Here is a 12,392-nt window from a genome sequence, read left to right on the forward strand (position 1 = left end):
TAGGGCTGGTTTTTATTCTCCGCCACCTCCACGGGGCGAAGGTCTTGCTTGGGACGGTGAGGGCAGGCCTCCCGTGTCACTGAGAGACTAGGTAACTCTTGTTATCTAAACCAAACTCGTCATTCTTCCCAGGAGTGTGCTACGTGTTGTCATCAGGTGCATTACAACGATCAGAAACTTCAGCATAGGTGGTTCCTGCGGTCAGCTGTGGCGCACACAGCTTGTCACTGCAACTTAGGGTGGATGGGGGCATCTCAGCAGGACTGTGGGGCAGGGCAGCAATTAATGGAACAGACCTGGTGTGTAAAATGAATGCTTTTCTTTTGGCTTGAAAAGCAAAAAGGGAAGGGAGGTCACTTACCCCCATTATTCTTGCCGTTGTAAATCCTAAGAATGTTAGCTCTCCACAACAGATGAAATGGAGAATTTCTGTAATCACAGATGAAATGACTGAGTTAAGCTGTTGGGCATCATATATTGACTTAGTCAGACTTTCATTAGGTATAACAGATGCTGGAGTAAACTTGTCAGGTGAGTATCTACAGCTAAAAGGATAAAGGAACTAGTAGGTATGTTTTTATAAATTTCTAGTGGCTTTATAACAGTGATTTATTGATACATTTGTTTTAAACCCTAGACAGGTAAAAAAGACTGTTGGTTTTTTTTCATTCACAAATACTAAATATATTTCCTTGCTTACAGCTAAAGGCAGCACATTTTTCACCTTTTTCTCACCATGCTTCTATCTGCCCACTCAGCATACTGGAAATGCTTTTATTAAGGTTTTACTTTGAGGAAAGGGAAAACCTTGATTTCTCTGCCTCATCTGAGCTCTCCTTTCTGTTAAATCAAACATAAGCTCCATGGTATTACTTCCAAGGACTTTCACATCTCATCACTTCTCATTCACTGTTGAGTGAGTGACACTTGGCTGCCAGTCATCTCAGAATGCCATCCTTGACTGCATAGGTAAGAGCACTTGATTTCGTGCTTGCTGCCTGTCATTCTTGGGATGAATTCTTCCTAAGTATTTGGTCAACATGTATTACCCTTCTTAAAGGATATCCACCTTTCTTAAAACACGTGTTTGCTATGATTTCAAAGACAAAGCAATAGCTCCTTATTTACTTTCCTTCCTCTGTCTGTATTCTTTGTTTATTTTATTCTGAGAATATAATCTCTCTTAACATTCCAAAGCAATGCATGGTTTTTGTAGATGAGAATTTTTCTCCAAATTTTCAGCTTTTACTAAAACTATTATTTACGAATAAAATGCCAAATTTATAATAGTTTAGGTTCTGGGAGTTCGTCAATGGCCAGTTTGTCTCCAGATGCTAGCAGAAGCTGCAGACAAATCTTAGTAAGGCTTCTGTATGTCATCCTGTAAACAGGAAGATTCTCTTGACTATCTTATGGGGATTAGTGAGGTAAGCCTTACAAAAATGAAAGACAAAACCCCAGATGTTTGTGGTGTTCTTTACAAAAACAATTAAGAACAAGGTGCTGTTTCTGAAAAGTATTGTATTTGCGTAGTGCATATGAAGAAGAATATGTTAAAAGAATCATTGTGTTGCATAAGTTTTTTATGAGATGTATTTGAAGGCAGAAATAGATTACGCATGTTGATTACATCGCTAGTAGAGAACAGGAAGAGTTGGGTACTGTTGAAACTAACAGTTTTTCTGGAAAAAAAAGCTTAAGTCCTGCAGGCTGACAGAAGGTATGGGCTTTCATTTGAAAGTGTGCCTGCCTTTGTCGTGGGTGATGCTGTCTACGAAAGACTCACACCTGTTTTGTCAAGTGTGACAAAGATTTTCTTCTCAGTGATGCTGGACTGTGTTTGGCCTCCAGAGCAGTAGCAGTGACCTCTTGCTTGAACAGCCAGCTTTCTACTGTTGTGTCACATCAAGTGCTGTGCTTCTCACAGGGCTTGCTAGTGGAATGTGCTAGTAGGCAATTCAGCTCCTAAATTGCTACTTGAGGTTAACCGAGTGATGACAGGCTTTGCTTGCAACGCAGCTCAAGTTCCTGGATGAAATGTGCTTGCTTGTGTTACTCAGGATAATTGTATTGCCTCGGGTCCGTCAAAACCCACAAGTCCTACCTAGTTCTTGGAGAGCGGATTTCCAGAAATAGCTGTAGAGCTTTCACCTTCTCAGCCTGTTAAAGAAGCTTACTTCTTTCACTGAATAGACATGTCACCTGTCTGTCCAGTATCAAAAGAATGAACTCTTGTCTCCAGCTGTTCAAACAAACCCTATCTTTGTTGGAGAAACTTGTGAATATGTTGCTGACAGGATGACACATCAGTCGTGTACTTTCTAAAGAGCACTTTCAGCCTGAAGTTCCTTTCAAGTTCATACTGCAGATTACAGCTTTATTTCCAGTTTGTCCTACTGAATGGTTGTTCTAGTTGCCATCTGTAGTAGCGTACAAAATTAGGTGATGAGTCCTTTATCATGTTCTGATCTCCAGTGGCCCAGTTTACTGTGTAGTCATCCACTGCAATGTGGTGCTGGGATGCCACGATTCACTCTCCTGGTGCTAAACGAAGCGATTTGCTCTACAGCGCCATGTTATCCAATAGCATTTTCTGCCAGAAAACAAATGGAGAGAATTGTTTTCTTCTGCATGCAGTCCTCGCATTGAAGTCTAAAGAGCAAAGAAAATGATATTAGTCTCTGACTAGGGAATTAGTATATGAGCAATGGCTGGGTGGCTAGTGAGGTAACGAGTGCTCATGCTGTAAGGTTAAAATATTTTAAATAATGACAGAATAATTCTAATCTTAAAATATTTCAGTAATTTAAAATAATTATTTCTTACTGTGGAGCACAATTCTGCTGTGCTTAACTCTGTTTTCCAGGTTCTTTCTGAAATGTTGCAAACTGTGATTATGTGCAGTATTCTTTGTAAATTTTCACTTGGATGATTAGTGCCTGCTGCTGGGAGATCGTGGGTAATAGAAGCAGTAGTAACACAGACTGTAAATTCTTCAGGTTTGCTCTCACTTATCTTCAGTGTTGGTTTTTTTTGTCCTCTCACAAATGATTCCAGAAAATTAAACTAGTAAAACTAAAGTGAAAATTCTTTGGAGAACAAGTCTGATGAGGAGCGGCTGAGGGAACTGGGGTTGTTTAGCCTGGAGAAGAGGAGGCTGAGGGGAGACCTCATCGCTCTCTACAACCACCTGAAAGGAGGTTGTGGCGAGGTGGGGGTCGGTCTCTTCTCCCAGGTAACAAGCGATAGGACGAGAGGAAATGGCCTCAAGTTGTGCCAGGGGAGGTTTAGATTGGACGTGAGGAAAAATTTCTTTACTGAAAGAGTGGTTAAACATTGTAGTGGGCATGGTGATTGCCCACATTGCAGACAGCATTTCAGTGGGAGAATAGCCTTCCTTCAGCTTGCTGATCGCATGGTTGACGGTTGGACTCGATGATCTTAGAGGTCTCTTCCAACGTTAATGATTCTATGATTCTATGATCTGCTAATGTGCAGAAACAGCATAGTATGAAATTGATAGGAAGTCTTACATTGTCTGATCTGTATTCTTAAATGCTGAAGACAGAAAGAAACTATTGTTCTTTCCATGTAAGCCTGCCTAATGTGGAGAATATTATGATAAATACAGTGTTTGTTTCAAACAGTTATTTTCAAAACAAATACAGTCTTTAAAAAAAAAATGCATTTTCTTAATTAAAAACTGTAGAGGCTAGGAGTTCTCAGAACCCATGCATCCATCTACCTGTTTTGTTCTAAGCTTACAGCATTTTCTGTTATCCTTTGGAGTTTTCACTGTGACTCAGATGCCCGAGAAGTGTTTGTACCTGTTTCAAATGTACCATTATTTAAAGGTGAAATTTCACTGGAAGTAAGGCTTTGGTCCTGCATCCCTTGAAACTGTACATGTTCTTTACGTTTTGAAGTAGGTGATCAAAGGTCTCCATCTGAAGCAGTCATGGAGTTTTTATTAGTTGAATAAAACTACCTATTCAGTATTAAGAGAAAGTAACTTCCATGATTCACTGTTGGTCACATCTGCTGATTTTTGGTTACTATTCAGTAGGAGGAAAGTGGTTGTTCAGTTGAATATTTTCTGTTGAAGAGGTAATATCTCACTAAATAATTGTTTTCAGGATTTCCCACCTAACAAAAAAATTACAGTAAAAGCCACAGTGCAATTTTGTACTTAATGTCATGTAATGATGACTGTTAGCTTCAGCAGACACCAAGAACCCATTGTGCCAAATGAGATTTGCTCAATGTATGGCGTGGAAAGCATTTTTTGTAGGCTGCTGATGCTGGTAGGCTGCGTGTGGATACAAAGAAGTATGGTTGGACTCGTATCCACGAGTATGCGTGTGGATACTGCAGGGTTACAAGCAATCACATACCAGCCGTTTTTCCTGTGGTTTCTTGTATTGGAACTATTCTCACTTAATAAACGTAATTTAAAGTAGTTTGGTAGGATGGTCCATTGCCCATATATGGCTTAGAGGTAAGAATTTGCATGATGGCATTTATTATGCGGTGGCTGATGTGGTAATTTGTACATTGTCTTTGGAACAAATGAACCAGTAGCTGGTAAATTTGTAGCTGAAGTTTGATGCACTCTCCTGGCCTTCTTGTCTGCCTGCTTATATGTTCTTGCAAACTAAATGCTGTGGAAAACACAACTTCTAAGCTACCCATGTTTTAAGATGTTTGTGCTTCTGCCACAAATGCCTCTGATTGGGAGATCTATCAAAACTGTGCAGATTCACTGTCAACAGTCTCTTCAACAAAGAGCTGACCAGTAAGGCTGGGGCTGAGTTGAGACATCTTACTGAACCAAGGAAAGACGTACAAGTGACAGGAAAAGACAGCGACCTGAAACAGGGCAGTCTACATGGAACCTGGTTTCATGTCATCATAATTTTGTAGAGTAGAAGTACTGATTCAAAATTCTGGGTCTTTTTAAAGTTACTGGTTAAAAACTCTAGCTAAAGAAATAGGTAAAGTGCAGGATCAATAAAGTATCAAAAGGGAACCATTGCAGACAGCATTTCAGTGGGAGAATAGCCTTCCTTCAGCTTGCTGATCGCTTTTCCAGCCCATAGTTTAAAATAAGTTCACAGAGATGTGGTGTGGATAAATCTTTAAAAAGAGGAAAAGGATGAGGGATCAGTTCTGGTTTCACAGAAATATGTACCAGTGCACACATCTGCACCAGGATTCAGACTGATTCCTTTTCATCTTTCACCATACCTATCCCTGTTGAATGCATCATGGTAGGACCTTACTCCTGCAAGAACTGGAGCTTAGAATATGTATAGTGATAGAAAGGAAGTAATTTTACTATGAAGAAGTCCAGTTATCTTTTACATTACACTTTTTCATAAGTAATCCATTTTATATTGATCTAATTAAAGCCTCTCAACACTTTATTTTCCATACCTGAGTAGAATTGGCAACATTTGAGTAATAAAAGTTCAAGGTAGCAAATCTATGAATTAATGTAGCCAATAGTTTGGGTTAATGCTTTTTGTATACTGTTTTTCTCTGTTTGATTGCAGGATGGACGCTTGACATTTTATCCAGGAAATCAGACTGTGGATTTGCCTTTCATAAATTTTATGAGAAGATACGGCACTGTCTTTCTCAATGCCTATACCAATTCTCCAATTTGTTGTCCTTCCCGTGCAGGTAGGACCAAGCAAAACGTCAGATAAATACTTGCACATGTCAGTTTAAATCTGTGGTAATGATGGGAAATTTCAAAGGATTTCATTTTGGGGGATTTGTTTTGCTTTTCATTAAGACCCAATTTTTTTAGCTTGTGTCTGAATTTATACAATATTCTCATGTTTGATCTGTTTCTCTTTTCTGTTTCTCATTCTTCCTTTCTTTTTTTTTTTTGTTCTTCTCTTTCCAGCTATGTGTGAGCTCCCAAATCTTTTTGCAAACTCTACTGAAGCTTCAATATTTTTAAAAAATCTTCAGGATTTGTAGAGAAATTGTCAGTTTGTCTGCTGCAGTGCTGAAGCTGCATTCAGAACCACTCTCCCTTCCCAATACAAAGTTAATAAATCTCTTCCCTGTTCTCAGGAAAAAGTATTAAATAATAACAGCTGAATAAATCGGTGGCTGTTAGCACTGCCTTCCGATGGCATTTATTCCAAACACTCTGTTAAATACATAATGTATCCTTCAGTAGCTTTAATTGAATGCTTCAGTATTTTTCTTTACTTGCTGTAATCATTGTCCTGTGTTCAATTTCATACTTGCAGAATTTGCTGGGAAGTTAGAAGGAAGCTATATTCTTGAATCAAAGGTTACATCTTAAAACATACCTAGCCCTTTCAGTTGTTGCAAAGACCCTCCAGAGGTGTTGTGAATGAAATTTCATCTATAGCGGAAAGGGAGATCCCCCTTTCTCTCAAGCATACATTGGAAGAAGCAACCTGTCCTGACTGCAGCAAGTGCAGGCTGTCAAATTTAGTGTTTAGTGTTTAGTATTGCATTTATTGATAACCTGGTCCTCTTTTCTGTTTCTCAAGGTCACATTTTAAGTGAGCGAGATTACATGAACATGCCATCAGTCTTGTTTTCTTTTTCTTGATTTTTGAGTCTTTCAGCTAGTCTTTGTTGCTGAGAACAATAACCTTGTGTTAGGTTATTTAATTTTAAGAAGTTTTGTGAACATAGCAGCTAGTGCTCCCAGTGAGAAAGAGGCTGCATGATGAATTCGAAATTCATCAGTTCTGTTTAGCATTTTAGGTGGTTCATCAACATCATCGTGACCGCTGGTCAGTCATCACAAGTGTAGCTCTGAACCAGCGGGACACCTCTTCTTTAGCTGGTAGCTTGGGGACCTGCAAGGAACTGAGGGTAGATCTTTTGTGGAGGTGTCAGGAATGATACTAGAAGAGATTGTGGGAAGGAGGACTTTGAGGTGGGGAAAGTAGGAGTATTGCCGTGGTGTGGGGTTTGGGTTGACACACTGTGCTTACAGGATATTTCCATTGCTTATAGAACAGCTTAGTTTCGTTTTAGGACTCCCTTTGACTCTAAATTGGCATTGGGAAGAGTGAGTGATTTTCGACAAGCTGCAAAGAAACACAGGAATTCGCTAATAAAAACTTTCCTTATAGCTCCTTTGCAACTCTTCCCTTGGTTTCATTTCCTCTTTAATCATCTTGCTTTGTTTCTACAGCTGGTAGTGAAGTAGATAAGTAGATAACCTAAAAACGATAAAACTGAGGGCCTATAGTATTTATAAAAACAATATAGTCTAATTCTCTCCGCAAACATACTTAGCTTTAAATTTACATTGAAATCTAGCTGAAGTAAGGGGAGATAATACTCTGGAAGTCATGTAAATACATGACTGTTTCATCAGGATCTGTACTACCACGGCATTTTCTTTCTGCAATCAATAAGAATATTCCCTGATCTACAGAATACCTTGATTTAATGATTGCATAGCACCTGTAAAGATGGGACCTTCTTCTGTGATTCTGGGAATTATTTTAGTAAATGTTGTTATTCGTATTGATGATGAAAATAAGATTTGGAAGAGTAATATTTTGTATTCCCTACTCTATTGGATCACAGTGTGGACTTTTTACCTCTAAAATAATGAGCAGATTTATCCCTTCTCAAGTATATTCAACTTACATTTAGATAGGAAGTACCACTTACTTGTCAAAAAATCTTTTTTTTTTCCCCCCCTCCTCCCAGCTATGTGGAGTGGTCTTTTCACTCATTTAACAGAATCTTGGAATAACTTCAAAGGTCTAGATCCAGATTATGTAACGTGGATGGATCTCATGGAGAAGTATGGCTACCACACACAGAAGTATGGGAAATTGGACTATACTTCTGGACATCATTCAGTAAGGTAATCAGATAGATTCTCCTGCTATGAAATGGACAGGAGTGAATAAATCATGTAATGGTCTGGCAAGTGGTTTCTGTCTCTGATTGAAATGTAGTAGCTTTAATTTAAAAGAAATTGTGTTAGGAACCTAGCAGGGGTCAGTCCTGCAGCTTTATGCAGAAGCAAGCATATCCCATGCAGATGCACTTTGGCTTTCACCTGTAGCTGGGAAGTGAATATCAAGACTGTGGTTTTGCCCAACATGAACGAAGGTTATTTTTGATCATTGGCATTGCTCCCTAAATGAAATTCATAAACCGTTTTTGTCTTGCCTTGAGACTTTCTGGCTTGATTATACTAGCAGTGTAGGAAAAGCAGAATAAAGAAACATATTTGATAATACTTGAATATTAAATCTACCATCACAAAACTGAGGTGTTTTGGGTTCTTTTTGAAGGCCATATGTTTTCACAGGCTTGTGCTGTACTTCCTAAAAGCTTCTTTTTTTAAAAAATGTGACTAGAATTACAGCAGTTTATAAAAAAGACTTAAACATTTAGAGACTAACTTTATTATGTTCAAAAAATAATAAGCATAATGTGTTTGGACAGTTGGGACAAAATATGGTGTCTTCCTTCTGTGTAGTTTTTATGAAGATGCACTGTCTCCCTGATTAATTATGATGTCTGTTGTTGAAATAATAATAAAGAGTAGCTTTTTCTTTGGTATTAAACAGGTTATAGTTACTTAAAATTTCCTCACTTCCCTCACTAAAATGAGCAATCAGAATTTGAAAGGTCGCATTAGTAGTTAATAGTATGTTGCACGTACACACTGCTTTTTATCTACAAAATACTTTATAAATAGTATCCACTTCAGAATCTGGCCAAGTAATAATTTCCTCTCCAGTTTAAGACTGTCAGAAAAGAAAAGAAAGCTTTTTTCCCTTTTTTCCATATACCAGTTCTACACTGGAAGTAAAAGATTATTCAAATAGAGACTTATACCAAAACCTTCATGTTTACTTAACTTTGCCAGACAGTGTGCATATTTGTGTACTACTGATGCTTCTCTCTTGTCTCTGCAGCTCTTCTTAGTAACTTAGCATCTAACTATGAACAGATGGGTGTTCAACCTCTCTTCTTTTGATTTTTTTTTTCCCCGAAGACTACATTACTCTGCATTATTCTTACAACTTTTTTGTTTTTTTCCAGTAAGAAACAACTATTTGTACAAAGTACTAAAAAGTCATCTGCTATAGTATTATTCTGATTCTTTGTGCGTGATTATATGAATGTTGGGAAAATTTCCTCTCTGGCAAGAAACAGCTGAACGTTAAGATGAATGCTTACAGAAGTTTGTATTACTGTAGTGTAGAGATGATTTGTTGTGACTGCCTCAGGCATTCATGCTATTGAAAAGAGCATGGTCTTAACAGCATACTGTAAAGTGCCAGTAACAGACCATTCTTTGAGAAAGCAAAGGGTCAGATTTTGTTCTATGTAATGAAGCAAGACAGAAATGATTCTGTGAATGCATCATTCTTAAGCATTTCTAGAATAGATTTTCAGTAAATTAAAATTACTCTGAAAAAAGAAAATTATCTGCAGTATTATACAGACCCTTACACTCTTCTTCTGAATCACTTTTGTGCAGAGAAAATTCTGTTGTCTAAATAGTATGCAGTATGCACTCACCCTGCCCTTCACTGAGATAGAAGAAATGTTTCATAACATTGAAATCTGTTTCTCTCTAACCTAAAGTCACTCCAGGTATAAAGAAGAGCAGCTCTAAGTAATTCCAGAAGTTCCTGGCTGTTCATATGATAACTGGAACACAAAGGTGGCACTGAAAAAAAGGCTGGTTGCATATAAATGTCTGGATTCCAGAAGTCTTTTGCTCATTTGCCTGAGCTGAAGACCGTAGGTGAATTCTGGCTTCACTACAAAGGCCTTCACATGGGGAGTGCAAAGCTGAACAAACAGATAGTCCTTAGTTCTCAAATGAATTTTATTGTGTAGGAATTAATGCAAAGAAAACCTTAATGTGAGACTATATAGAAGAGGGACATAATTTTTATGTTGCTTAACTTTCTAAGTTGGTAAACTCTGCCAACTCACAATCTCATACCCACGAACATACTCACAAATACTAGGGTTTGCGTTCCAGTAGTCTGAACAGAAATCCTGGCATGTGATAGGGCAAGGGATGTCATCTGATGTCTTCTTCCCTATTTTTCTGTTGACTGGCAATGATGAAATGGCATTTTGCATAGGTATTTTACACTCTTTAGGAGTGAAACATTGCTATGGTGTGATACTTTGCCTTGAAATCTTGCTGGCTTCAGTCTTCAGGAACATTAGGCAAATAGCCTCTTTCTTTCCTTATTGTGGCTATCTTATTGTATTCTGTTTTTCTGTTGGAATAACAGGAAGAGGCACACAGAGTGCACAATGACCTGGTTGCCACCCTGCTCTCAGGATGCTGCTGACAAGTCATCTGTACAGTGTTCTTCACACTGACAGCCCCTTCTTCAGTACTGACCTGTTTTGCTGATGGCATTCATGTTCTTGGCTATCGATGCACGCCACTGCTTTAACCTTGCTCTCGTATTTATTTTGTCTGGTACTCTCACATTTTAATGGTTCTGTTGATACTGTTCTAAATATTTTTGTTACGAGTCTCCACAGATGAGAAATAAATTAAGACAATTCAGGGTTTTGCAAAACTGTAGCAGCACCAGTATCAGTGGAGTTACAATCATGTACTCTGATTTTTCTCATTCTGCCATGTACAGATTCATCTACTTTAGTGGTAGGGTTGGAGTCTCACAAACAGAAATTACGTTGTAACCATATAATCACATCACGTTTGCATAGCTCTTGGTCCCATGAGGCCGAATTCTTAGGCACTTCAAAGATACCATAGACTTCACAGTATTCTTCTGTTGTTGCCGTTTGTAATTATCTTTTGTCCTATGCCCTTACCCTGCATTTTCACCTGGTGCAAATTTTTGATACATTTTTTCTAATTTTCCCTTCAGTGAGAATTTGAGATCTGTACTTAACAGGATCAAGCCCTTACTGTTATTTGAGTAAATGTGGGTGGCGGTTGAGAATAAATGAAAATAAACACATGGTTAGTCAGCCTTTCTATGCCTACACAAGAGGAATTTGAAAATGGCAGTTTACACAGTTTTTAATTTAAAAAATGAAAACTCTAAATACAATTCCTGAGTCAGAGAAAAATGAACATCTTGTTCCTAGCATGGCATCTTTGTAGACATTTAAAAACCCTAAGTAGCCAATTAAGTAATCTATAAATAGTGTAGAAGAGTTATAACAAAGGTTTCTGTTCCTTGTGGAGATAATTAAAATGTCCTGCTGTTTTAATTGCTTGTTAAAAAGGAGACTAGCAAAGGGATATAGAACAGTTCAGCTAGCGCAAGATGAGTAGTAGATTCAATGGAGATGAGCTTGTTCCAAAGAAACGGATTTGACAGGACACAGCAGGCAGTATTATTTCTTTAGAAACTTTTCTTAAGCATATATGTTCTTTCTTTAAACAACAAAAACACCACTGCTCCCTGATGCCATATTTACCTGATAAAAAAAGAATTGTTAACTTTTCTGTTGCAATACTTGTGTGACATAAAGTGATACTGCTTTGTCCTGACCTATTCCAAATAGTGCATTGCTAACACAAGTCATCTCTCTAGATACGGACGTTTATGTATCTTAAAAATACAAATACATAGTGAAATATACTAAGTATCCATTTGAATGTGACTTGCTCATAAGATAATTACTCATAGCTGTGAATTAATGAGATTTGAGGAAGAGGGCTTCTAGGAAGTGCATACAAAGAAATATATACTAACATAGAGCTGAATCTTCAGCCTCTGGACTGTTGAATACGTGAAGGCTCTGCTTCCTGTCAAAAAGACTCCATGTGTCCTTTTGAATGTGGGTGGCCATCTTCAATTAAAATTTAAAACAGGTGTAGTTACTGACTGTCATGTAATTACTTTCACTTGGGTTAATAATGATGGTAGTTCATTAAGCTTTATCTTCAATGTTGCATTGTTGTATTCCCATCCTTTATTTATCGGCTTTTTTTCCATTGTGTGTTTCTTAAATCGCTGGAGTACTATCTGCTAGGAAAGGAGATATGATCCCCCTTCATTCCCATTGAAAGTGTTGAAAATTGGAATTACTTTCTGAAGCCTTTAAATAATTATCTGTCCTTGCTCTTTCCTTTTAAATTCAAGGTTTCAATCTAGTATTGCCCCCTTTTTCAACTCTCCACCTGACCTTTTAAAGATTCTTACTTTGGCATATCTTTTCCTCCTCTTCTGCCTGAAGATTAGTTTTCATAGAATCATAGAATGATTTGGGTTGGAAGGGACCTTAAAGATCATCTAGTTCACCCTCCCTGCCGTGGGCAGGGACACCTTCTACTAGACCAGGTTGCTCAAAGCCCCGTCTAATCTGGCCTTGAACATTTCCTGGGCTGGGGGACCCACAACTGC

At 38.1% G+C, this 12,392-nt stretch overlaps 1 protein-coding gene across 1 annotated transcript in view; it reads left to right on the forward strand.

Annotated features, from left to right (window-relative positions):
* Nucleotides 1-5,267: 5,267 nt before the first annotated feature.
* ARSK (arylsulfatase family, member K) overlaps nt 5,268-12,392 on the forward strand; it is a 20,060-nt gene continuing 12,935 nt past the window's right edge. Inside the window, exons 1-3 of the mRNA XM_009330319.1 lie at nt 5,268-5,309; nt 5,556-5,685; nt 7,723-7,882. Coding sequence (XP_009328594.1) covers nt 5,268-5,309; nt 5,556-5,685; nt 7,723-7,882 — 332 coding nt within the window. The remainder of the gene's footprint in view (nt 5,310-5,555; nt 5,686-7,722; nt 7,883-12,392) is intronic.

Source organism: Pygoscelis adeliae, unplaced genomic scaffold (genome assembly GCF_000699105.1).
Source record: "Pygoscelis adeliae isolate BGI_AS28 unplaced genomic scaffold, ASM69910v1 Scaffold178, whole genome shotgun sequence".
NCBI lineage: Eukaryota > Metazoa > Chordata > Aves > Sphenisciformes > Spheniscidae > Pygoscelis > Pygoscelis adeliae.